Below are 21911 nucleotides of genomic sequence, written 5' to 3'. Positions count from 1 at the left end.
CTCCTGGTAGCTGAGCAGCTGATAGGCTTTGCGATCAATCAGGCCTGAGTTCCAACTTTGGCTCTGCCCCTCTAACTGGGAGGCCTTGTAGTTGTCATTTCTCCCTGAGCCTCAGAGTCCTCAGCAGTAGAATAAAGATGACAGTAACCATCTCCTCCCACAAAGTGCTCAGCACAGCGTGTGGCACATGGGCAGACCCCAGGATGTGGGAGGTACTTGTTCCCACATGTTCTTGCCCTGGCCTCATGGTTCCCTATCTGCAAAATGGATCTGAGATGACTGGAGCCAGGCAGTCCCGCCAGCCAGAGAAGGTGCACACGTGGCATCTTCAGGGCCCTGGGGGAAGGGAGAGAATGGGAGGGGTGAGGTGTCAGTTCCTCATTGGGCTGGGCCAGGCATCCGTGGCAGTCCCCCCACACACATGCATATGCACACTTGCATGCCAACACAGCCCATGCTTGCTGAGCTGGCTCCAGGGGCCATGAGGCTGTCACTACCACTACTACTGCCACTGCTGGGGGCCTGGGCGATCCCAGGGGGCCTTGGGGACAGAGCTCCGCTCACGGCCACTGCCCCACAGTTGGACGATGAAGAGATATACTCGGTTCATATGCCTACTCACCTGCGTTGTGATGCCTGCAGGGCCGTGGCCTACCAGGTAAGCCCCTGAACACTCCCCCTGCCCCTGCCAAGCCCCCTCCTCAAGCCAGACCCTTCCATCTACCTCAGATTCCACCACTGACTTTTGAGTCCCCCACTCTCAGCCCTAGGCAGTAAGCCCCAGACTCAGCCTTCCAGGATATTAGCATCCTCACTTCATCTAACCCCCCATGCCTCAGTTTACCCATCTGCCTGCTCAGCAGAAAATAACATTCTGGAATGCCTCAAATTGTTTTGATATCCCAGGGAATGACTCTCTTGTCCTATCAGACCCCTCCCTTTCCAGGTCAGTCTTAGTTATCTAGTGCTGCTGTAACAGAAATACCACGAGTGGATGCTTTAACAAACAAATTTATTCTCTCACAGTTTAGGAGGCTAAATTCAGGGCACCAGCTACAGGTGAAGGCTTTCTCTCTTTGTCAGCTCTGGGGGAAGGTCCTTGTTGTCAATCTTCTGCTGGGTCTAGGAGTTTGTCAATAGAGGGACCCTGGGTCCAAAGGACACCCTTGCTCCTGGCTCTTCTTTCCTGGGGATAGGGAGTCCCGTTCCTCTCTGCTAACTTCTCTCTTTCATATCTCAAAAGAGATTGACTCAAGAAACAACTTAATCCTGTAAATTCTGTCCTGCCTCATTAATGTAACTGCCTCTAACCCTGCCTCATTAACATCATAGAGGCTAGGATTTACAACACATAGGTAATTACATCAGATCACAAAATGGAGGACAACCACACAATAATGGGAATGATGGCCTAGACAAGCTGACACACATTTTTGGAGGATACAATCCAATCCATGACAAGGTCTCTCTTTACATCTGAACTCCGTCCCAAACATGACTGGGGTGCCTTTGTATCTCTGCACATGTGTTAATGCGTGCATATATGAGTACATGTCTGAGGTCACGTATACGCCTGTTGAGCATACCTGTGCCTCTGTGTCTGTATGTGTGCATGCACATGGGACCGTGAGTACGCATGGCACTGAAGACTGAACTCTACTTTTTTCCCCACCTTGATGCATGGTTTAAAATAGCATGTACTAATGGGCAGTGGTTTCAGGGCAGATGTGCTGGGAGTAGGCACAGGGGACCCTGTGCCCAGGCCTCAGGTTTCACTTGAGAGTTTCCTACTCTGCCACCATCCTAAGGAGTGGATCCTGCCTGGGCTGGCCCCGGGCCCAGGTTGTGGGGACTCAGGGAGGGGCCGTGTAGCCCGCCTCACAGGTGCTTCCTGCCCAAACCGCTCCGTTGCCACCTCAGACTCTCCTGAGATCTCACTCCTGGATGCAGTCTCCTCCCCCTACTCTGCAGTCCCAAAGCCCTGGCTCACAGCCCCTCCTTGTTCCAGATGTGGCAACATCTGGCAGAGGCCGAGGCCAAGCTTCATACCCCAGAGTCTGGGAGGCGGCGAGAGCTGAGTGAGTCAGTGTATACAGATGTCCTGGATCGAAGCTGCTCCCAGAGCTGGCAGGGGTGAGTTGTCAATCCAGCCCTTTCCCCTCACCTCCAGGGTCAAGGCTGGTGGGTAGAGATCCCCACTCTCCAACTCATACCACACACTCCACAAGGGCTCTGGATAGAGTTTGGGGCTAGCTAGGGTGAAGCCTGGACTCTGGAACTGGGAGCAGGTGGACCAGTGAAGTGGCCATTGGAGGAAACATGGACTCACTGGCTTGTTGTGGCCAGGGATTTCCCTCTCTGGGGCACAGTGTTCCACCAGGGAGGATCAGCTCTGGGCACTGAACTTAGCAAATGCTGACAATGCCGTCGAGTATCCCCAGCTTCATGTGGAGATAGGCCCCTCCCTGACCAGGCTCCCAGTAACGCTGCATCCTTCTGCTCCCCACTGTCACCAGCTACGGGGTCCGAGAGGTGAACCAGGTGAAACGCCTCACAGGCCCAGGGCTCAGCAAGGGGCCAGAGCCAAGCATCAGCGTGATGGTCACAGGGGGCCCCTGGCCCATCAGGTGATGACAGTGGGAGGGAAATAGGATGGAGCCCCTGTCTGCCTCTGTGGGGTGGGCAGAGTCTGAGCTCCTGTTGGGCTCCCCTAGGCTCTCCAAGACGTGTCTGCACTATCTGGGGGAGTTTGGAGAAGACCAGATCTATGAAGCCCACCACCAAGGCCATGCGGCTCTGGAGGCGTTGCTGTGTGGGGGTTCCCGGGGCGCCTGCTTGGAGGAGGCATCCATCACAAGGGAAGAGCTCTAGTCTGACTCCTGCTTCCCAGTATCATCAGCCCTAGAAGCTGGGGCTTTCCTCTGTAATCATCCCCATTCCCTTCTGCAGGCTGGTCCTGAGGGCAGGGAGGCCTTGCCTTGCACTGCCACTGTCTCTCCCTCCTCCAGCCTTGAGGCACTGGGGTCTGGGTGGGGGCCAAGGTCTTCTCCTCTGGATTCCAATAAAACCCAGTGACCTTGACTCCTTCTCTCAGCAAAGGGTGCTTGGAGGGCTGAGAGGGCAGACATAGGTGTTTCTGCTAATGCTCCTCCTGGAAAGGGCCAAATATACGCCTACGACTTCCCAGAGGTGAGAGAGCTCTACCATGGTAGGGAATGGGCAGCAACAAAGGCACAGGGACCCAGTTACATGCACAGCGTAACCCCAGGTCTTCAGCTCTATCATCACAGAAAAGACCAACCAAGGGAATCTATACAGGCAGGCCACTTTGTGGACACACCTACTGTGGCCACTCCATGCTCTGTGCCCAGAAGGCTCACGGGGCAATGGCCAGGGACTGCTCACTTTCAAGACTCTGCTGCCTCTGACCCCAGTGGCATGATTGAGTCCCTGCCTGGGACAGGGCGGGGTGGGCTTCCTAGGACTAGCTGGATTCAACATCTTGGCTCCAAGTCCAGCTCTCCTCAGTACCTCCTCTGGTCTGGGGCCCTTTCCTTGAGAACAGACCCGTGATCCCTTACCTGGATCTGTGAACTTGGGGTGAGCCCTGGTCCTGCACCTGAATCTGGGAACCTGGGGTCAAGTGGGGTGACAATTTTCAGTTTCATTTGTGAGCGTTTCTGTTCCTACCGGAGCCCTGGGAGGTGACCAGAACAGAGACTCTAATCCCCATTTGACGGACACAGAAACCAGGGCTTAGACACCACAAGAGCTCAGGCTAAGTCCCAGACTGGGTAGTGGCAGGGTGGGGGTGGGGGGGGTGTGGGGAGGTCAGCTACTGGAGGAACAGGAATACCCCATGCAAGCCAGGACCACTCCAGCTTCCCTGGGGCTGAATTGCTGTCCCAACCTCCACATTCCTTCACCTGTTCCAGGATTTGCCTGAGGCTCCTTCTTCCCTGGCCCTCAACCTAGAGAGAACCCCTAAGCACCAGGAGGAGGGCCAGGGCCAAGGAACCGGATGAGCCGTCAGTGTATGGGGTGTGGAGTTGGGCCCCTGTGACGTGGACCTGTGTGATCTTGTGTTTATATAGATTGATTCGGAGACATTCTTTGCAACAGAGTCTCTACGTCTATTTGCACGTCCATGTACCTGGGACCATGAGCAACTTCCCGTCCTGTCTGTGTGTTGTGTGGCTTTGGTTGAATTGTGTGTCATGGGGCTGTAAAGGGTTGGGCTCTGTCTCCACAGCCCCCTGGGGAGCATTGGGAGGAGAGGGTGGGGAGAAAAGTTCTGAGGAGCGTGCCTCCAAGCTCTGAACTGGTCAGACAACTTTGGGAACCTGGAATTAGAAGCCAAGAAGGGAGAGAAGAGGATAGACCGACAGACGAAAGGGCTGGAGGCCAGACCGGCACACGGGCTGTGTCATGAAGCTGCTGCCCAGCTGGAGAGCAATGCTGCCCACAGGTCCTCGGGGCAGGGCCTGGCTGTGGACACAGAGACCCAGAAGTAGGTGGGCCCTGGGGGGCTGGGGGTGGGGCAGCACAGAAGGTAGTAGAATCTGGGACCCTAGGCCCAGCACCCACCAGCTGAGGAGCTTTGAGACTCTGGGTTCCTCCCCAGCTACCCTTCAGCCAGCCCTCAGACCCCAAGGCCAGGCTGGGCTGGGCCTGCCAGGAGGGTACAGGCCAGGAGTAGGGCTGGCTGCATGGGCTTTTGATGTGTACCCTGCACTTAGAAAGCCCCCATGCTCCATTTGATACTCTGCCGTTGTCATCTTAAAATTCTTCATAATTTTTGAACAAGGAGCCCAACATTTTCATTTTGTACTGGGCTCCACAAATTATGTAGCTGGTCCTGGCATGGGAGGGAAAAGGAATCTGGGCCCTGACACAGGGACAGGACAGGCCGGGTCTGCCTGGGCAGCTCTTTCTTCAGAGGCTCCTCTATGTTACGTGCCTCAGGGACCCTAAGTGGTGGGGTGTGGGGAGGGCAGGACTTTATCACACATAATGTGATGATTTATACCATAGGCTCTGGAGTTCAGACCAATGTGAATTTTAGGAATTTTTTTTTTTTTTAGAACTTTGCTACCTGTGTGATGTTTGTCAACTCACCTCTTTCTGAATCTGTTTTCTCAACTGTAAAAGAGGATAATTCCATCCAACACCATGGGGTTAAACATGACAGTACATATACTTTGCTCGGCATGTAGCCATTCCTCAGTAACAAGAGTGGTTATGATGATGATGATAATGATTAACTTGTCATTAATAAGTGGGGAAGGGCCTCATACAGGGTGTGGCACATGCTAAATGCCCTTTCTCCCTCCCTTTCCTCAAACCTCACCCAGTTCTTGGTAAACTTCCAAGACTCCCCACTGCCCACCCACCCGCCTCTCCAGCCACCTCTTGGCAAACAAGAACAGGTCCCATGCCCAGGCTCAGGTGCTGGTGGGGAAGGGAGCGCTCAGGAGGGAAGTATGGCAGAGGCTTGGCGGCCTTTACCACTATGGCCAGAGTTAATACATTACCTCCACCTGGGTTCTACTTTCGCAATCCAGTGCTGGGGCTCTGGTTACAGATTTACTACTTCGAACAATGTCTGATGTGTAAAGTCCTCCTTCGTAAAGTCCTTTCCTTTTCTCAGGAACTGCTCACAACAGTGCCGGAAAGATGAGAGTCCAGGAGGACCCTGAGGGCCAGACACAGGTGCTGGGGGATGGGTAGGACCTGGGCGGTGAGGTGGGGGCCGGAGGGCAGAGAAAAAGGTTCTGACGAACTTGATCAAGAGTGACTGCCCCAGGCTGAATGTGGGAGTTGGGGGCTGGGGTAGGGACCAGTAGGGGTTCTCAATAATACCCCAAGGACCTCTAGGGAGTAGAGGACCCAAGTTGGGTCCAGGGAGAGCCTGTTTACAGTCTTAAAGCCACTTGGCTCCCTCTCCTCCTCGCCCCCAGGCCACTTGACTTAGGCACCCATTCCCCTGGCTAGAATGTCCGGGTCCCAACTGCTCCAGGAGCCAGCCATAGCACACTCATCCATGCATAAAGCAGCGTGAAGTAGAAGCCAAGTGTGGCCGGGTTGAGTGACAGCTGGGTGGATGGACTTGTGTGGGAGGGTGTGGGGCTCCAGGCTCGGATCCCCACTCTGAGGAGCTGACAGGCCACTCAGGCTGATTGTTTCTGAAGCAGGTTGGATTTTGCCTGTCCCCCATTACTCCACCTGAACTACTTCTCTCTGCTGCCCTCAGCATGAATCCCTGGACTCAGCAGCCACCAGGGACCCCCAGATGTCCCTGCCCACAGAGTCCAAGTTTGACATGTTGTACAAGATCGAGGATGTGCCACCTTGGTACCTGTGCATCCTGCTGGGCTTCCAGGTGGGCTTCCCCCCAGGGTCTTTCCACCCCTCACTTTGGGCTCTTTCTGATCCCAGCCCTCTCCCTGGCCAACGGAGTTATCTTGGGTAACAGGAAGAGAAAACTAAGGTCAACACAGTGGCTGTCACCAAGTAGAGGTAGGGAAGAGGCCTAAGAGAGGATTAACCCTCTAGAAGCATTCATCCCCCGCCAGTTGGAGTGTCAGTGGCAGGGAAGAGTGCTGGCTCCACAGAAGCTGTGGGGATAACTCGAGGAGATTAGTGACCCCCAGAGAGTTGAGTGGTAGCTCTCTGGGAATCCCTCATGGGGATCGTCAGTCCTGGGTAGACCACTGAGGCAGGTGAGGACTATTAGGGTACCCCTGTTTCCCCTGAACTCTGTAATCCTTGGCTCATGCACTCCCCCTGCCCCCCAGCATTATCTGACATGCTTCAGTGGCACCATCGCTGTGCCCTTCCTCCTGGCTGAGGCGCTGTGTGTGGGCCGTGACCAGCATATGGTTAGCCAGCTCATCGGCACCATCTTCACATGCGTGGGTATCACCACCCTCATCCAGACCACACTGGGCATCCGGTGAGCTGCCCCGCCTCCGCCACTCTCCTCCAGCAATCCACACAGCAGGAGGAGGCTACTTCTCTCAGAGTACTCTGATGGGACAAAAAAAGCTGCCACCCACCCCCATCTGCTGTTCCTTACCCCCAGGTCAGCCTTAGAGCCAGGCAGCAGGGTCCTACCCTAAGCCCCTTGACTTAGAGGCCCTACTGTGGTGCTCCCCAAGGACAGGAGTCTGTGGGTTTAAGAGGGAGTGCCCTAGCTGGGTTCTTGCCCTCCTGAACTGCACTCTTGGTACTCAAAATCCTGGACTTCCCAGACCAACTGACCCCGAGCCCACTTCCTGGGCCCATTCAGGTCTCTTCAGCAGCCCATCCTCCTGCGACCGCCTGCGTGTGCCCATGTGCATAGCCCTAGGCCTGGGTGGCTAAAGAATGGTTGTTTGAGTGGTGGGGGGGAACAAAGGAGAGTTGGGTGGAGCTTGGAAGCATGTCTGTGCACCTGGCAGGGCAGGAGCTGGGGTTGAGAAGGGAGGCAGCAGGCTTCTGAGTTGGGGGCCTGCATTTGTTCTCTTCCTTGAGCCCTGAAAATGTTAGGAACCATCTTGCCTGGGGACTCAATGACTTCCCTCTACTCCTCCCTCGTCCCTCTGTGTCTGTCCCTGTGTATTTGATTCTCCTGTCTCTGTATTCCTCCCCTCCCCGCACCACCACTCTGTACTTCTCCCAGGCTGCCGCTGTTCCAGGCCAGCGCCTTTGCGTTTCTGATCCCAGCCAAAGCCATCCTGGCCCTGGAGAGATGGAAATGCCCTCCGGAAGGTGGGCAAACTCCTGGGGTTTCTGCTGGAGGAGAAGGGAGGCCCAGGGACCTGGAGGTCTGGGTAACTGTCCTGAGTCCAGATGCCAGGGTGTATCTTCTCTTCCTTTCTGTCCCTATTCCCTGTGTGTGTGCATGTCCCTGTTTCTGCCCTCAGAGGAGATCTACGGTAACTGGAGTCTGCCTCTGAACACCTCTCATATCTGGCACCCACGAATACAAGAGGTGGGTTTGCATGTGGGGTAGAACAGGTCTGGACCTGATGAGGGGGCTAGGTGGGAGTGAGAGCCATTGCCACATTGGCAGATGCAAAGAGGCGGGACAGACACTTTCATCCTGCCAGTGGCCAGGTCATGGCCTCTACATGGTGACTGACAGCTGATCTTTGCCCTTCCCAGGTCCAGGGTGCCATCATAGTGTCCAGCATGGTGGAGGTGGTAATTGGGATGATGGGATTGCCTGGGGCCCTGCTCAGCTACATCGGGCCTCTCACAGTCACCCCCACCGTCTCCCTCATTGGCCTCTCTGTCTTCCAAGCTGCTGGTGACCGAGCTGGCTCCCACTGGGGCATCTCATCTTGGTGAGCAGGAGCCAGGCCTGATCCCTACCCAGCCCCAGCCCCCATCCCCCATGTCCTGCCCCCTTAGTTCTGACTCCTGGGCCTAGCCTGGTCTACCAGCCACCTCCTCCTTGTGCCTCTATCCCCAGCTCCATTCTCCTGATCATCCTCTTCTCCCAGTACCTGCGCAACTTCACCTTCCTGCTGCCTGTCTACCGCTGGGGCAAGGGCCTCACTCTCTTCCGCATCCAGATCTTCAAGATGTTTCCTGTGAGGAGCTGGCAGACAGCTGGGGCTTGGACTAGGGCAGGGGTTGGACTTGTGCCCAGGGCTGAGGTGGGGGCACGGGCAAGCATAGCATGGGAGCAAGAGCCAGAGCCGAGATGAGGTCTCAGCCAGGGGCTGGAGAGGGTGCTGGGGCTAGGGTCTGAGATAGGGCTGGGGCAAAGGCTGGGTCTAGGGCTAGGGCTGAAGTAGGGGTGGTTAGCCTGGACCAAGACCCTCCAGTACCCTCAGCACACCCCTCACCCCACCCTGCTTCAGATCGTGCTGGCCATCATGATTGTGTGGCTGCTCTGCTATGTCCTGACCCTGACGGATGTGCTGCCCACAGACTCAACAGCCTATGGGTTCCAGGCACGAACGGACGCCCGTGGGGACATCATGGCTATTGCACCCTGGGTCCGCATCCCCTACCCCTGTAAGTGATCCCACCTGGGCCCAAGATCCCTCTACCTACAACTGAGACCACTTATGAGGCCCCTGGTGATCCAAGCCCAGCCAATGACATTGTAAACAGCATAGGCTACAACTTAACTGTGTGCCAGGCAGAGAGGTGTGTTCCTCAGACACAGCGTCACTGCTGCTTCCTAACTCAGAGTGAGTGACCCCAAATAAGCTTCCACAGCTTGAGATCTCATTACTCTCCCCCACTACTGTCTCTGTTCACTCCTCAGTGTCCTCACTGCCTCATTCTCCCGTCTCTCTCTGACCCAGGTCAGTGGGGCCTGCCCACAGTGACTGCAGCTGCTGTCCTGGGCATGTTCAGTGCCACACTCGCGGGCATCATTGAGTCCATCGGAGATTACTATGCTTGTGCCCGCCTGGCTGGTGCACCACCCCCTCCAGTACATGCTATCAACAGGTATGCCGACCTGACCCCCTCAGAAAGCAAATGTACAGTGGGTTGAGTTCCAGAGGTGTAGACTTGGGCAAATCACTCTCTCCAGATCTCATTTTCCTTATGAAATTGGGATGCTCATTACTCTGTGATTTGTGGGAGTACCTAAGGAGATAATGGAGTCTGAGGAAAACCACAGTCATTAACAACCTTCCCTGTGCCTAGCCTTCCACGTACATTATCTTATCCAATCCACTAACGTCGCTGAGACAGGTACCTTTATTGTCCCATTTTACCTATGAGGAAATTGAAGCCCAGAATTGCCTAAGGGAGTAAACAAATGCCAGTGCACTGGGAATAGCCCTCAGACCTAGCTCCTAGCTCCCAGACCTACCTCTGGCCTGGAGTGGGGAGTACTAGGGACAGATAGTTGCAGCCCACACAGCCCCTAAAAGGGCGGGCAGCCTGACCAGGGTGATGACAGTATCCAGGCCAGGGTAGAGACTGGACCAAGGCCCCCATTCGCCCTTTCCTTCCAGGGGCATCTTCACTGAAGGCATCTGCTGCATTATCGCGGGGCTACTGGGCACGGGTAACGGGTCCACATCATCCAGCCCCAACATCGGAGTCCTGGGGATTACCAAGGTGCTGCCCCACTTGAGCAGCACCAAGTCCGTACACATTGAATGTTCTGCTGGCCCTGCCCGTACCTGGCTCCTACTTTGGCCTAGCCCCGGCCCTTGCACGCCCCCCTCGCCCTGGCCCAAGCTTGGCCCCCTCCCATCTAGCCCCGCCTCCTAACTCCCCTGGCAGGTGGGCAGCCGGCGCGTGGTGCAGTACGGCGCTGTCATCATGCTGGTCCTGGGCAGCATCGGCAAGTTCACGGCCCTCTTCGCCTCGCTGCCCGACCCTATCTTGGGGGGAATGTTCTGCACTCTCTTCGGTGAGTGTCGGGTCCAGGCCGGGGTGCGCGGACCGAGCGCGGTGGCCCAGGTCGCAGAGTGGCGGGGTCCGGACCGGACCGCACCACACCGCACGGCGCTTCCAGCGGCTCTCCTGCGCTCTCAGGCATGATTACGGCCGTGGGACTGTCCAACCTGCAGTTCGTGGACATGAACTCCTCTCGCAACCTCTTCGTGCTCGGCTTCTCCATGTTCTTCGGGCTCACTCTGCCCAATTATCTGGAATCCAACCCCGGCGCCATCAACACAGGTGCTTGGGCCTGTCTGCATGGCTTAGCCTATGACTCTGAGCACAGCCACCTTCCTCAAAGGAGCCACATTAAAAAAAAAAAAAAAAGGCTCCATATAGCTACAGCCACAAATACTGCCCAAGTCTGGGCGTTTATCAGCAGCTGAGAGGATAATTAGCAGGTGTGCTTTACTAAGACACTGCTGCCAGGTAACAGGCTTTACAACAGCTCCATGAGACAGATACTATTATCATCTCCACTTTACACGAGGAGAGTGAGGCTCAGATAGGTTAAGTGATTTGTCTCGTCAACTAGCGTCGGGCAGAACAGGGATTTGAACCCACAAATCAAAGAGGGTTCAGCCCTTTATGCCTCTTAAAAGGCAGGATTTTGTAAGGTTTCATCTCCCTGCCTACTGGAGGAGGCAGTAGACTGCACAAGAGAAAGCCCCTGATTCTGCCCACAGGATGATGCTATGATGCCCACTGATCCTTGGCCTATTCCACAGGCATCCCTGAAGTGGACCAGATTCTGACCGTGCTGCTGACCACTGAAATGTTTGTGGGAGGGTTCCTCGCTTTCATACTGGATAACACAGTGCCAGGTACGCTTCAGCCCTGGGAGGGAGATGCAGAACTAGGCTGCACTCATGCACTCCAGTTGATGGCTGCTGGGCTGGAGCTGTGGCCAGATACAATGCAGGCCCTACAGGGAAAAGCCGTAACAGACAGGCAGGTGCGGCGTGCGCTGGCTGGAGGGAGAGACCTAGGCAGACGTATCTCAGAGGTCTTGAAGAGAGGGTCCCAGGAGAGTCATTCCCAGGCCTAGATTTTTTTTTTTTTTATTAACTTTTATTGAGCTTCAAGTGAATGTTTACAAATCAAGTCAGTCTGTCACATATAAGTTAATACACACCTTACTCTGTACTCCCACCTGCTCTCCCCCTAATGAGTCAGCCCTTCCAGTCTCTCCTTTCGTGACAATTTTGCCAGCTTCCAACTCTCTCTATCCTCCCATCCCCCCTCCAGACAGGAGATGCCAACACAGTCTCAAGTGTCCACCTGATACAAATAGCTCACTCTGTTTCTTAAAAAATAATTTTTGTTGTTGTTAATATACACAGCAAAAACATATACCAATTCAAGTTTCTACACGTACATTTCAGTGACACTGACTATATTTGAGCTGTGCAATCATTCTCACCCTCCTTTCTGAGTTGCTCCACCATTAACATAAACTCACCAACCACTAAGGTTCCTATCTAAACTTTTGAGTTGCTGTTGTCAGTCTGATCCTATATAAACAGACCTTAAACGAGGATAATGCTCAAGGCAGACATTCTTTACCTGTTAAGGTAACTTACTGTTTTAAGATTTCATGGGATATTTTTGCTTTAAGGTTTAAAGATTATCTTATCTTAGGGCAATCATTTCAGGTGTTCACGCAGCCTCCATGGCTCCAGAAAGCCTGGATTCCTTGAGAATCTGACATTCTGTTCTACATTTCCACCCTTTTGATCAGGATTCTTCTACAAAATCTTTGATCGAAATGTTCAGTAATGGCAGCCAGGCGCCATCCAATTCTTCTGGTCCCATGGCAGAGAAGACAGTTGTTCATGGAGGCAATTAGCCACACATTCCATTTCCCCCTCCTATTCCTGAATTTCCTCCTTCTTCTGTTACTCCAGGTGAATAGAAACCAATTGTCTGTATTTCTTGATGGCCACAAGGCAGAGGGGTGCCTTTGGGTGCATTCACATTTTTATATGATGCAAATGCACTATCACTAGCAGAATCCACTCCAAATATGCCATCAGTCATATCTGAGCCCCGAACATTTCCCTGTGGTACCAGAGCTTCTTGCAAGGATCATGGAAGATACTTCCTGAGGTCCCTGGGTATCACCTAGGCCCGCATATATGTGCCCAGTAAATGTATAAAGAACTAAATGTTATCAGATTCTCTAATTAATAATAAGCATAAACCAAAACAACCAAACCTCCTGCTGTCAATTCCAACTCATGGCAACCGTATAGGACAGGGTAGAGCTGACCCCATAGGGTTTTCAAGGAGCAGCTGGTAGATTCAAACTGTCAACCTTTTGGTTAGCAGCCAAGTTCTTAACCACTGTCCCACCAGAGCTCCTAATAATACTCATAGTTAACATTCATCAAACACCTACTAGGGGCTTGTATGGAGCTAAGTATCTCATCTCATCTTCAAAACCCATTCAGTGAAGCAGACACTATTCACATCATTTTACAGATGAGAAAACAGAATCAGGGAGGTGAAGTGACCCAACTAAGGTCATAAAGACACTGCAGATCTGAGATTTTAGTAAAGTCCATCTGATGCAATCCGTGGTGTGCATCCCAGCCACTGCACCACAATGCCTCTACGGGAGGGTTTCAGGGGACCTGGGCTGGAGGATCACGAAGCTCGCTCAGTAGAGCCAGGGGTTAAAGACTATTAGTACAGGGAGATGACTGAGGGATGGGGGGTGGGAGGGTAGCAGGGCAATGGCCCTCCACTGAGAGTCACTTACCAACCTGAAAGAAGCAACAGGCCCTGCATGCCTCCCTTCTTCTTAAGATCTGTATGTCTCCTCATAGAGCATATGAGTCAGAGGCTGTCAGCACACAGCCAGTGGGTGAAAGGGTCAGCAGGGAAGGGCCAGAGCTCCCTGGGGAATTTGAGGCAGCACCAAATGATAAATGAGCCCCTGGTAGCAGCTGCCTGTTGGATAGATGGGTAGGGACCTGACAATGGTACCTATACCCCTCCATTTAGGAAAAAAAAAAAAAAAAAAAAGCTGGGGCTGGGGGCTGGAAGAGCCCATCCTGTGGACCTGAGACATAGAAGTGATAGAGATGAATTGCAGCCTCAACGTCTAGGGACTCTAGGGAAGTGGAGGGCATCAGAGTGGGCAGCCTGACACTTGCTACCCTATAGACTAAGAGGCTTTGATTTGAGTGGCTGGATTAAACATTCCAAGTAAGTATCAGCAACCATCCCTGCCAGGGATCATTATATGCTTTATGCCACATAATCCTCAACGGCCCTTCAATCAATGTACACTGGTGAGAAAAAGGAAGCTCAGAGTCATGTGCCTAAGGTCACAACCTAGATTCAAGCTCAGATCTGGCTCAAAACTGAGACCTTAATGACAGAATTGCATAGCTCTCTGCAACCCTTAACTTGCTAATGTATATGCCCTTTCTGTTTACCTACCCACAGCCCAACCTTAAAGAGGTGGTCAATAGTTCAGCAAATGCCAGTGGGGCCTACTCGCTTGGCCCTGGGTTGTATACCCAGAGGGTGTGCAAAAAAGTGTAAGTTTGTTCTGAGGAGCTCTTAGCACAAGATAAGAAGTAAAACTAGGTTTAACTGAGCAATAAGGTCAATGAGGCAGGAGGGCTTCCAAGATGAGGGAGACTGCGTAGAGCCTGGACTGCCAGCTTTGTGGCTAATCTGCTAACATTTATTCATTCGGTATACCAGGCACATGGAAATCTCTCCCTCCCTCCTCTAGACTTACAATGTTTACTAGCCTTTGTCAACCCCAGTCCTGCAGTGAAAACCTCAGCAATCTCATGCACCCCTCCTCCACCTATAAGAGAATTCCTCTAGTTATAAAAATCACTTTTGTGTATCCCTACTACCAACAAAGTTTACTTGATTTTCAGAGGTTTGTATTATAAAAACAAGGGTTTATTTTCCAAATATGAAATAATACTGAATAGAGGGTTTCAGAATACACTTCCCTGCCCCTAAAGCAGCCTGGGCACTAGACCCAGCACACACTAACTACGCGCTCAGAATTCTTGGTTGACAATTACTTAGCCCTTCTGGCTGTTTCTTCACTTAAAATTTTGTGTAATAGTGGTTATGCTTCTCCTACAGCTGTGTTTTGAAAAAAACAATGAGATAATGAAGCACAGGGCTTAGTATAGTGTATGTACTCAATAAATACTAATTATGAATACTGATTAATAATCAGTATCCTAATAGAGTTCCCTAGAATTCTTGCCCAGTTAAAAACCAAACCAAACCCGGTGCCGTTGAGTCGATTCCGACTCATAGCGACGCTATGGGACAGAGTAGAACTGCCCCATAGTTTCCAAGGAGCGCCTGGTGGATTCGAACTGCTGACCCTTTGGTTAGTAGCTGTAGCATTTAACCACTACGCCACCAGGGTTTCCCTTGCCAAGTTAGGAGCTCAGAAATCATGGATGGGACAGGTTTTCTGGATTAGAAGATATTTGAAAAAGACACTTGATTCGTGAAGTCTGCCTCAGGACTAGGTTATGGGAAGGAGAGGCAGCAGACGGTTGTTGGCCCTGGTAAGCATCCCCATTGCCCTCTTCCAGGGAGCCCACAGGAACGAGGTCTGATACAGTGGAAAGCCGGGGCCCATGCCAACAGTGAGATGTCCACCAGCCTCAAGAGCTACGACTTCCCCATTGGAATGGGCATGGTAAAAAGGATTGCCTTTCTGAAATACATTCCTATCTGCCCAGTCTTCAAAGGATTTTCTTCAAGGTCAAAGCAGGAGCTTCCAGTTCCAGATGACACACCAGAAAATATGGAAACTGGGTCTGTGTCCACCAAGGTCTGAAATATTACTTCCAGGCAAGGTAGGATGAATGTTAGTTCTATGGTTTTTTTCTGGGAGGGTTGAATAATCAGAACATTCTTAAGCTTTAACCAAAGAAAATCCAAACTACTGTTTCCATTTTTGTGATCTATTGCGTGTCCTCAAAGAGAAGGTGGAATGGGTAAAAAGTCAATAGATGGATTTTGGGTGGGATTCCTTAGCCATTTTATACTGAGATAGAGCAAAACTTCCAAACTGGTGTGGACCACAAAGAGGTTACCACTATGCTGAAACAGTGCTCCCTTAGGGTTCCTGGGCAGAATCTGGGCCAACCAGAACTCACAAGTCAGTAACTTCAGTTACGGGCAGCCTCATCTTTATACTTCAGTATGCTAAACAGATATTTCTTTATCACATGAAAAAGACTGATACAGCATAATAGTAAAAATCTCATATAAGCTGCCTTGTTTCAATGTTGCTGAGTGCCATCGAGTTGACTCCGACTCATAGTGCCTCCATAGGACAGAGTAGAAGTGCCCCACAGGGTTTTCCTAGTCTGTAATCATTACAGGAGCAGATCAGCAGGTCTTTTCTCCCACAGAACCGCTGGTGGGTTTGAACTGTGGACCTTTTTGGTAAGCAGCTGAGCATTTAACCATTGTGCCACCAGGGCTCCCTCCCTTATTTAAAATTAATGCTGAGACAGGATGGCTTTGATTAACCTAAAGCTATGCAAGTACAGGCCCAATGGGATGATCATTTGTACCCAGGGCTTCAAAACCTCCCATCTCCACCTGTAATGCAGATGCCTATCTCTACAGTTAAACATCAAAGTAGTTTCATTGTGCATATTCCCTCAGATACACAGGAAAAGCTCCAATAAAATTACAGTTCAGCCTAGATGATTCTTTAATACGAGTAACAGCAATCACTTAAATATAACTTTCTATGTGCCAAGCCCTACCTTAAGTGCTAGATGTACATTAATTTCTCAAACAATTCTGCTATAGATACAATTACCATTTTACAGATGTGGAAACTGAAGCACAGAAGGGTTAAGTAACTTGCCACAAAGTCTGACTAGAGTCTTTGGTCTTAATCATTAAAAGTTACAATGCATCTCTAATTCCAGTTTATAATCCCCAATTATACTGCACTATGCCTCATATATTTGACATTCTGCTGTGCCACTTACAGTACTGAGCTATTAAGAGAACAGAGGCAAAATGGCTGTATCATGGCTCCAAAAAAAAAAAAAAAAGAGTCAGGCATGATTGCTTCTGCTTCATAGCTTCTTTAAAAACCCACCTAATATGTAATTCGTTAAGGTGGCTATTAAAGAACACTGAGGCACAGGTACTCACAACAGTGGACCACCAGAGAGAATGTGAGCCAGAATCGACTACATGGCCTTCTTAATCTTTTTTTTAATCCTCTCCTGGGGCATTTATTGCTGGGAAAACCAAGGAACCCTCTGGCCACCTGAGTTCACTACTGCTAGGGTTATGGAAAGGACCTTGGTCTAAGGCCAGTGGCAGGTACAAATTTCAATGACAAACATTAAAATTCTTGTGAGCCGAACAAGCTCAAGACAAGTCCAGAGGACATTATCAAGAGCTGAGTAGGGCCACGAAGCGGAATTGTGTGTGGAACCAGGAGATTGCTAGTTGGTTGTCAGTCTAGCTACCCACGGAAGCAGCAGACAAAAACTCAAATGATGTACTGCATTGGGCAAATCTGTTGCAAAAAACCTCTTTAAAAAAAAAGGTGTTAAAAAGTAAAGTTGTCACCTTGAAGACTAAGGCACGCCTGACCCAAGCCATGGTATTTTCAATTGCCTCATATGCATGTGAAAGCTGGACAATGAACAAGGAATACCAATGTACTGATGCATTTGAAGTATGGTGTTGGTGAAGAATGTTGAATATACCATGGACTGCCAGAAGAAAAGAACCAATCCCTTGGAAGAGGTACAGCCAGAATGCTCCTCAGAAGCAAGGATGGTGAGAATTTGTTTCACGTACAGGAGGGACCAATCCCTGGAGAAGGGCATCATGCTTGGTAAAGAAGAGGGTCAGCAAAAAAGAAGAAGAACCTCAATGAGACGGACTGACACAGTGGCTCCAACAATGGGCTTAAACACTGCAAGGCTTGTGAGGATGGTGCAAGACCAGGCAGTGTTTCATTCTGTTTCACACAGGGTTGCTATGAGTCGGAACTGACTTGATGACACCCAATGACAACAACGATGACACGTGAGATTGCTTGGAAACCCTGGAGGTGTAGTGGTTAAGAGCTACATCTGCTAAACAGAAGGTTGGCAGTTTGGATCCATCAGACACTCCTTGGAAACTCTATGGGGCAGTTCTACTCTGTCCTATAGGGCCGCTCTGAGTCGGAATTCACCTGACAGCAACAAATATAAATAAGCTTGTTATGGGGGAGGAGGAGGCAAAGTCCAGGTGAATCAAAATAGTAGACCAGCCATGGCTTGTGAAGGTCAGAAACCGGTCAGCATTATGATGGTCAGCCAAAAACTTTCTTAACATGGCTGCCCTGACACTGCAGCCTGAAGAGATGAAGGAGGGTTAAAGAGTGGTCAGATACTTACCCAGCAACATATTTGTTCCTATGGAATCTAATAAAGCCTGCTCTCTGCACATTTTCCCAGCAGGACTGTCCTGAAGCACTGAGCCCACACTAAAGTGGATATCACCAACGGAGAGCCTGCATTCCAGCATCCAATAAACACAACCATCAGCTCAGTTCTACTATTATTTATTTTTTTAAATATTTTTGAAAAAATATAATTTTTTTACAATATTTTCAACTTAAACACTATTCACACTGAACACGTATGGCAGCTTAACCTACCCAAATATGAAGTTTAAGAAGCCAAAACTGTTCTAGCTTTGTTAAAAGAAAATTTGTGCTGCAGACTATTGTGATGGTTAACAAAGCAAGGAAAAGCACCATTCAAATCATAATGTTACGATTTCTTTGTTCAACTGGATTATGGGTTGGTCAAATGTTAGACTACACACAGGCATAACTATGACGCAGTGGACTCCTTAGAAGATGCAATTCTCAAATCGCGTATCTCCTTAGATGTAGTATTAGGGGAATTCAACATTTCTAACATGATAACATACCATAAAAGTCAGGAATAGTTCTCAACACTACCTTGTAACCTCAGTAACCAAAGAAAGACAAGTCTTTAATAAATTACTTCAAGTTAACTAGCAGGCCTTCTTAGAAAAAGATTTTTTTGATGGGGACAAATGCAAATTGAAGACTGAACTGAGAAATTTCCTTAACATTTGAACTTAACTCAGATTTACCCATTTAAAAAAAGTTTAAATGTTAACAAGTGTTAATCCTAAGGGAATAGTTTAGCCTCAAAATAGACAATTAGGTAAGATTTAGAGATCATTTAATTTGGTACTTTGTCACAAGTTGACTGGTGCTTCTTTCCTTGCTGTCTTCACATCAAGCCATGGAGACAGTTCTATTTTCAGTAAATGTTTGACAGCTTTTTACTTAATAACAGTCTCAGCACTTTTATTAAGCATGCAAGACTAACAAAACTTTGGCAATGCATAAGTGTAACACAGTGACAAGGGAGAGCTTTTACAATTAAGTTTTCTAATACTGCCTTCACAGTGTGGAAATTGTGCTACATCCACCAAAAGAGGGCCCCATCTACTCAAATATTTCAGTACTTCACCCCAGGAACAAACTCCTTTGCATTTGGATTCAGATTGCTCTTGACCTGGAAAATAAGTACATAAAAAAGCAAGTTCATTAACAGATGGCTCTGGATACTCAGAAGCATTCAACCCAGATCTACATGCAAAAACATCTTCTAAAAAATACAAATAAAAAGCAAGAACTCAGATTGTAAGTTTAAACTTAACCCAAAATCTATGGCAGAGAAAAGAAGAACCAGGTGTAAGCTATATATATTATATCAACTTTTCTAAGGAGGCAGCAGGAACTGAAATTGTTTTCCTTAAGTGTAATCAGAAAACAACTAACTTCACATAAAACTAAAACAATGGCACTAAACAAGGAATTGTTATTTAATTGTCACTTGACTTTCTTTAAATACTGTCATAACATGCAATCGTGTTAAAACAGGTATTGCAATTATGATTACAGTCACCAGGGAACTGTTTATGGATTAATTTTACTTATGATCCTCACTGAATATACGGAGTTGTTGTTCTTCAACTGCTGTCTTCTAATTCCCACAGGAAGCATGGTATATAACAGGAAAAGAAAACTACATGGGGAGTCAGAAGACCTAAATCTGAATCCCAGCTGGGCTCCTAACTTCCAATGTAACCTTGGATAAATCATCCTCTCTAAGAGTTTTTGTATCAGTTAAAAGAAAAGGGGACTGGGTCACAGTCTCTAAGCACCTTAAAATTATTATTCAGTGTCTCTGAATCTTTGCTGTCCAAAGTAGATGTTTCAGAGTATGGGCAAGAATAGCTGGAAATTCTCCTCTACCACATCTAGGACCGCAAGTTAATAAAGAAGAAAAAGGGACAGATTCCAAGCCCTGAAATGTAGGTATGCTGGCAGACTTTTAGACTGAATCTGATCCCTACACCATTTACCTCAAGACCAAAGCATAAAATTAAACAACATGTTGGAGCAATGATTTAATTTTAGTTTCCTAATTCATACACAACCATTTCCTTCAACAGGATATACTCTCTCTTCCCTCAAAGGAACTATATCTATACTTTAAAAGTGTGAGGTTTAAATAAAAAAGCAGCATTCCTGAATGTGCAACTTTTTACCAACCACAAAAGAAGCAATTAATCTCAAAAAGATGTAGTGAAACAAACCAGGTTTTATATTATGGAATTGTACTGGGTAGAGATTAAATTTATATATTATTCTCAGCATAAGCTTTGCTAATCAGGATAATCAGGATTATTTGTGGAGTGACTAATACCACCATAAACAAGAACAGTCATGTGCAGCTTCATGTCCGCAACACGTTCTGTGAAACAGGACGGTTTGTGATTTGGACATTGTATGAACACCATATTATATAGGCAGTCCCTGGGTTACAACCGTCTGACTTACGTACAGCCTGTAGTTATAAACCAACCCCTGTAAAGCCTGTTGTATGTATAACCTTGTGGGACCAGACATATATGTGGTCATATGTTAACAAAAGAGGTTATGCAGCACATGACTATATATCACAAAACACTATTCCGATCACGTATCAGCTCAACTGGGTTATCAGCATTTACTGTAACAAACGCTATACACCAAAGTGTAAATTTCAGTGTTTTCTATACAGCCCTTTAAAAGGGTTTACAAATACCTGACTGGGGCAGGCTAGCTATATAATAAATCCTCTGGGAGTGCTTTTTAAAAATTAATATGCCTAGGAGACGGATTCTGCAGGACTGGGGTGCAGCTTAGAAACTGATTTTTTTTTTTTTTAGTGTTTCTAAGGTAATTGTAATGTATGGTTACATTAGGAAATTGTTGCACAGTGACCAGGAGACAATTAAAAAAATACTTCAGAGTCCAGCGGGCAAATTCTAGAGAACTATCTTGTAGCAGCAACTAGAGACTGTAAACATGGACGGAAAGATTAACATTCAGACTTAAAGAGAAAATTTTGTTTGATTTCAGAAAACTATTAATTTTAGTAAAGGATATATCAGGTTCTAATCCAGTGCTGATGCTTAGTTATCTTAATTCCTGGAGAAACTTTTTACTGCAAATATACCATCAGCAACGAGACACTGAGAAGAACTAAAACGCAAGTAGGTGTGTGTCCCTTTTCTGCCAAGAACTTGTGAAAGTCCTTATTAAATCGCAGTTCCAAATGGAGTTAGGGTACCTCAACCAAAACCCTGGGTCAGGAAACCAAACCAAAAACCAAACCCGCTCCTGTCAAGTCGATTCCGACTCACAGCACCCCTACAGGACAGAGCAGACTTGCCCTATAGGGCTTCCATGGATCTGAACTGTTAACCTTTTGGTTAGCAGCTGAGCTCTTAACAACTGCGCCCACCAGGGCTCCTAGATCTCCAAAATCTTACCTTCCAGATAAAATTTTGCAAATTTCACCAAATGTCTAGGATAGGATTAAAGAGCAAAATCTGTCCAACAAGCAACTTTTGTACAGTATAGGTAAGCCACCTGAACATACTGTACATACTTCTTTGGTATTATTAATTCTTTAAGACATTTAAGTAGCCTTTTAGTATCAAGACTAAAAGCTGTGGTCAGAAGTCTATTTGGTCTAAGACTAGCTCCAGAGTATTGCCAGAAGTCACTTCATGTCATAAGTAAGACTGGTGGAGGCCTCTGCTTCCATTTTAAGAAGCAGCACAAATTTCTGAAGGGGAAGAGATGCAGAACTCTTCTTAAACAGATGGTGGCTGGTTTTTCCACTTATAGGAAAGATGACTAGGTTTTAAAAAGATGAAAAATAACTTTTTACCACAAGATCTTCCAGAGAAGAGCCATCACTGATAACAAGGTCATTAAATTGGTCCTGGATTTGGTCCATAGTTTGTGGGAGATCTCGAGCTGGAATAAACCACTCGTGTTCTTCTTCCTCTTCCAGCATTTCTTGAAAACAACGTTCAATAAATTCTTCTTCCCATAACTCCTCTTCTATCTGGATTTATAATAAAGGATAATTTATAGC

At 48.6% G+C, this 21911-nt stretch overlaps 3 protein-coding genes across 4 annotated transcripts in view; 2 read left to right on the top strand and 1 right to left on the bottom strand.

Annotated features, from left to right (window-relative positions):
- Positions 1-405: 405 nt before the first annotated feature.
- MZB1 (marginal zone B and B1 cell specific protein) lies at positions 406-3789 on the top strand. The gene is made up of 4 exons (XM_003404530.3): positions 406-658; positions 2009-2133; positions 2517-2627; positions 2715-3789. The coding sequence occupies exons 1-4, from the start codon at positions 422-424 to the stop codon at positions 2869-2871; spliced, it is 630 nt and encodes a 209-aa protein (XP_003404578.2). The 5' UTR covers positions 406-421; the 3' UTR covers positions 2872-3789.
- Positions 3790-3828: 39 nt separating this feature from the next.
- SLC23A1 (solute carrier family 23 member 1) lies at positions 3829-21703 on the top strand. Its single transcript, XM_003404529.4, has 16 exons — positions 3829-4510; positions 5651-5712; positions 6254-6382; positions 6798-6955; positions 7664-7752; positions 7908-7975; positions 8149-8330; positions 8459-8579; positions 8853-9009; positions 9306-9453; positions 9969-10074; positions 10243-10372; positions 10498-10641; positions 11130-11225; positions 14991-15257; positions 19474-21703. Exons 1-15 carry the CDS (start codon positions 4429-4431, stop codon positions 15236-15238), a joined length of 1920 nt encoding a protein of 639 aa, XP_003404577.3. The 5' UTR covers positions 3829-4428; the 3' UTR covers positions 15239-15257; positions 19474-21703.
- PAIP2 (poly(A) binding protein interacting protein 2) overlaps positions 17980-21911 on the bottom strand; it is a 29406-nt gene continuing 25474 nt past the window's right edge. For both annotated transcript variants that reach the window (XM_003404528.3, XM_023549521.2), the window contains exons 3-4: positions 21702-21881; positions 17980-18989 (exon numbers count right to left, since the gene is read on the bottom strand). In XM_003404528.3, the coding sequence (XP_003404576.2) occupies positions 18933-18989; positions 21702-21881 (237 nt within the window). In that variant the 3' untranslated portion in view covers positions 17980-18932. The remainder of the gene's footprint in view (positions 18990-21701; positions 21882-21911) is intronic.

The sequence above is a fragment of the Loxodonta africana genome, chromosome 2 (genome assembly GCF_030014295.1).
Source record: "Loxodonta africana isolate mLoxAfr1 chromosome 2, mLoxAfr1.hap2, whole genome shotgun sequence".
Taxonomy (NCBI): Eukaryota; Metazoa; Chordata; class Mammalia; order Proboscidea; family Elephantidae; genus Loxodonta; species Loxodonta africana.
Note: the sequence above shows the minus strand (reverse complement) of the source record. Positions and strands in the feature narration are given on the sequence as shown.

What these genes read in the sequence shown, in the direction of transcription:
- MZB1 (XM_003404530.3), top strand. Translation starts at nt 422, where the DNA reads ATGCATATGCACACTTGCATGCCAACACAGCCCATGCTTGCTGAGCTG. An exon ending in GCAGGGCCGTGGCCTACCAG is followed by an intron (nt 659 to 2,008) that starts GTAAGCCCCTGA and finishes TCCTTGTTCCAG; the next exon opens with ATGTGGCAACATCTGGCAGA. An exon ending in TGCTCCCAGAGCTGGCAGGG is followed by an intron (nt 2,134 to 2,516) that starts GTGAGTTGTCAA and finishes CACTGTCACCAG; the next exon opens with CTACGGGGTCCGAGAGGTGA.
- SLC23A1 (XM_003404529.4), top strand. Translation starts at nt 4,429, where the DNA reads ATGAAGCTGCTGCCCAGCTGGAGAGCAATGCTGCCCACAGGTCCTCGG. An exon ending in AGATCTTCAAGATGTTTCCT is followed by an intron (nt 8,580 to 8,852) that starts GTGAGGAGCTGG and finishes ACCCTGCTTCAG; the next exon opens with ATCGTGCTGGCCATCATGAT. An exon ending in CCCCGGCGCCATCAACACAG is followed by an intron (nt 10,642 to 11,129) that starts GTGCTTGGGCCT and finishes CCTATTCCACAG; the next exon opens with GCATCCCTGAAGTGGACCAG.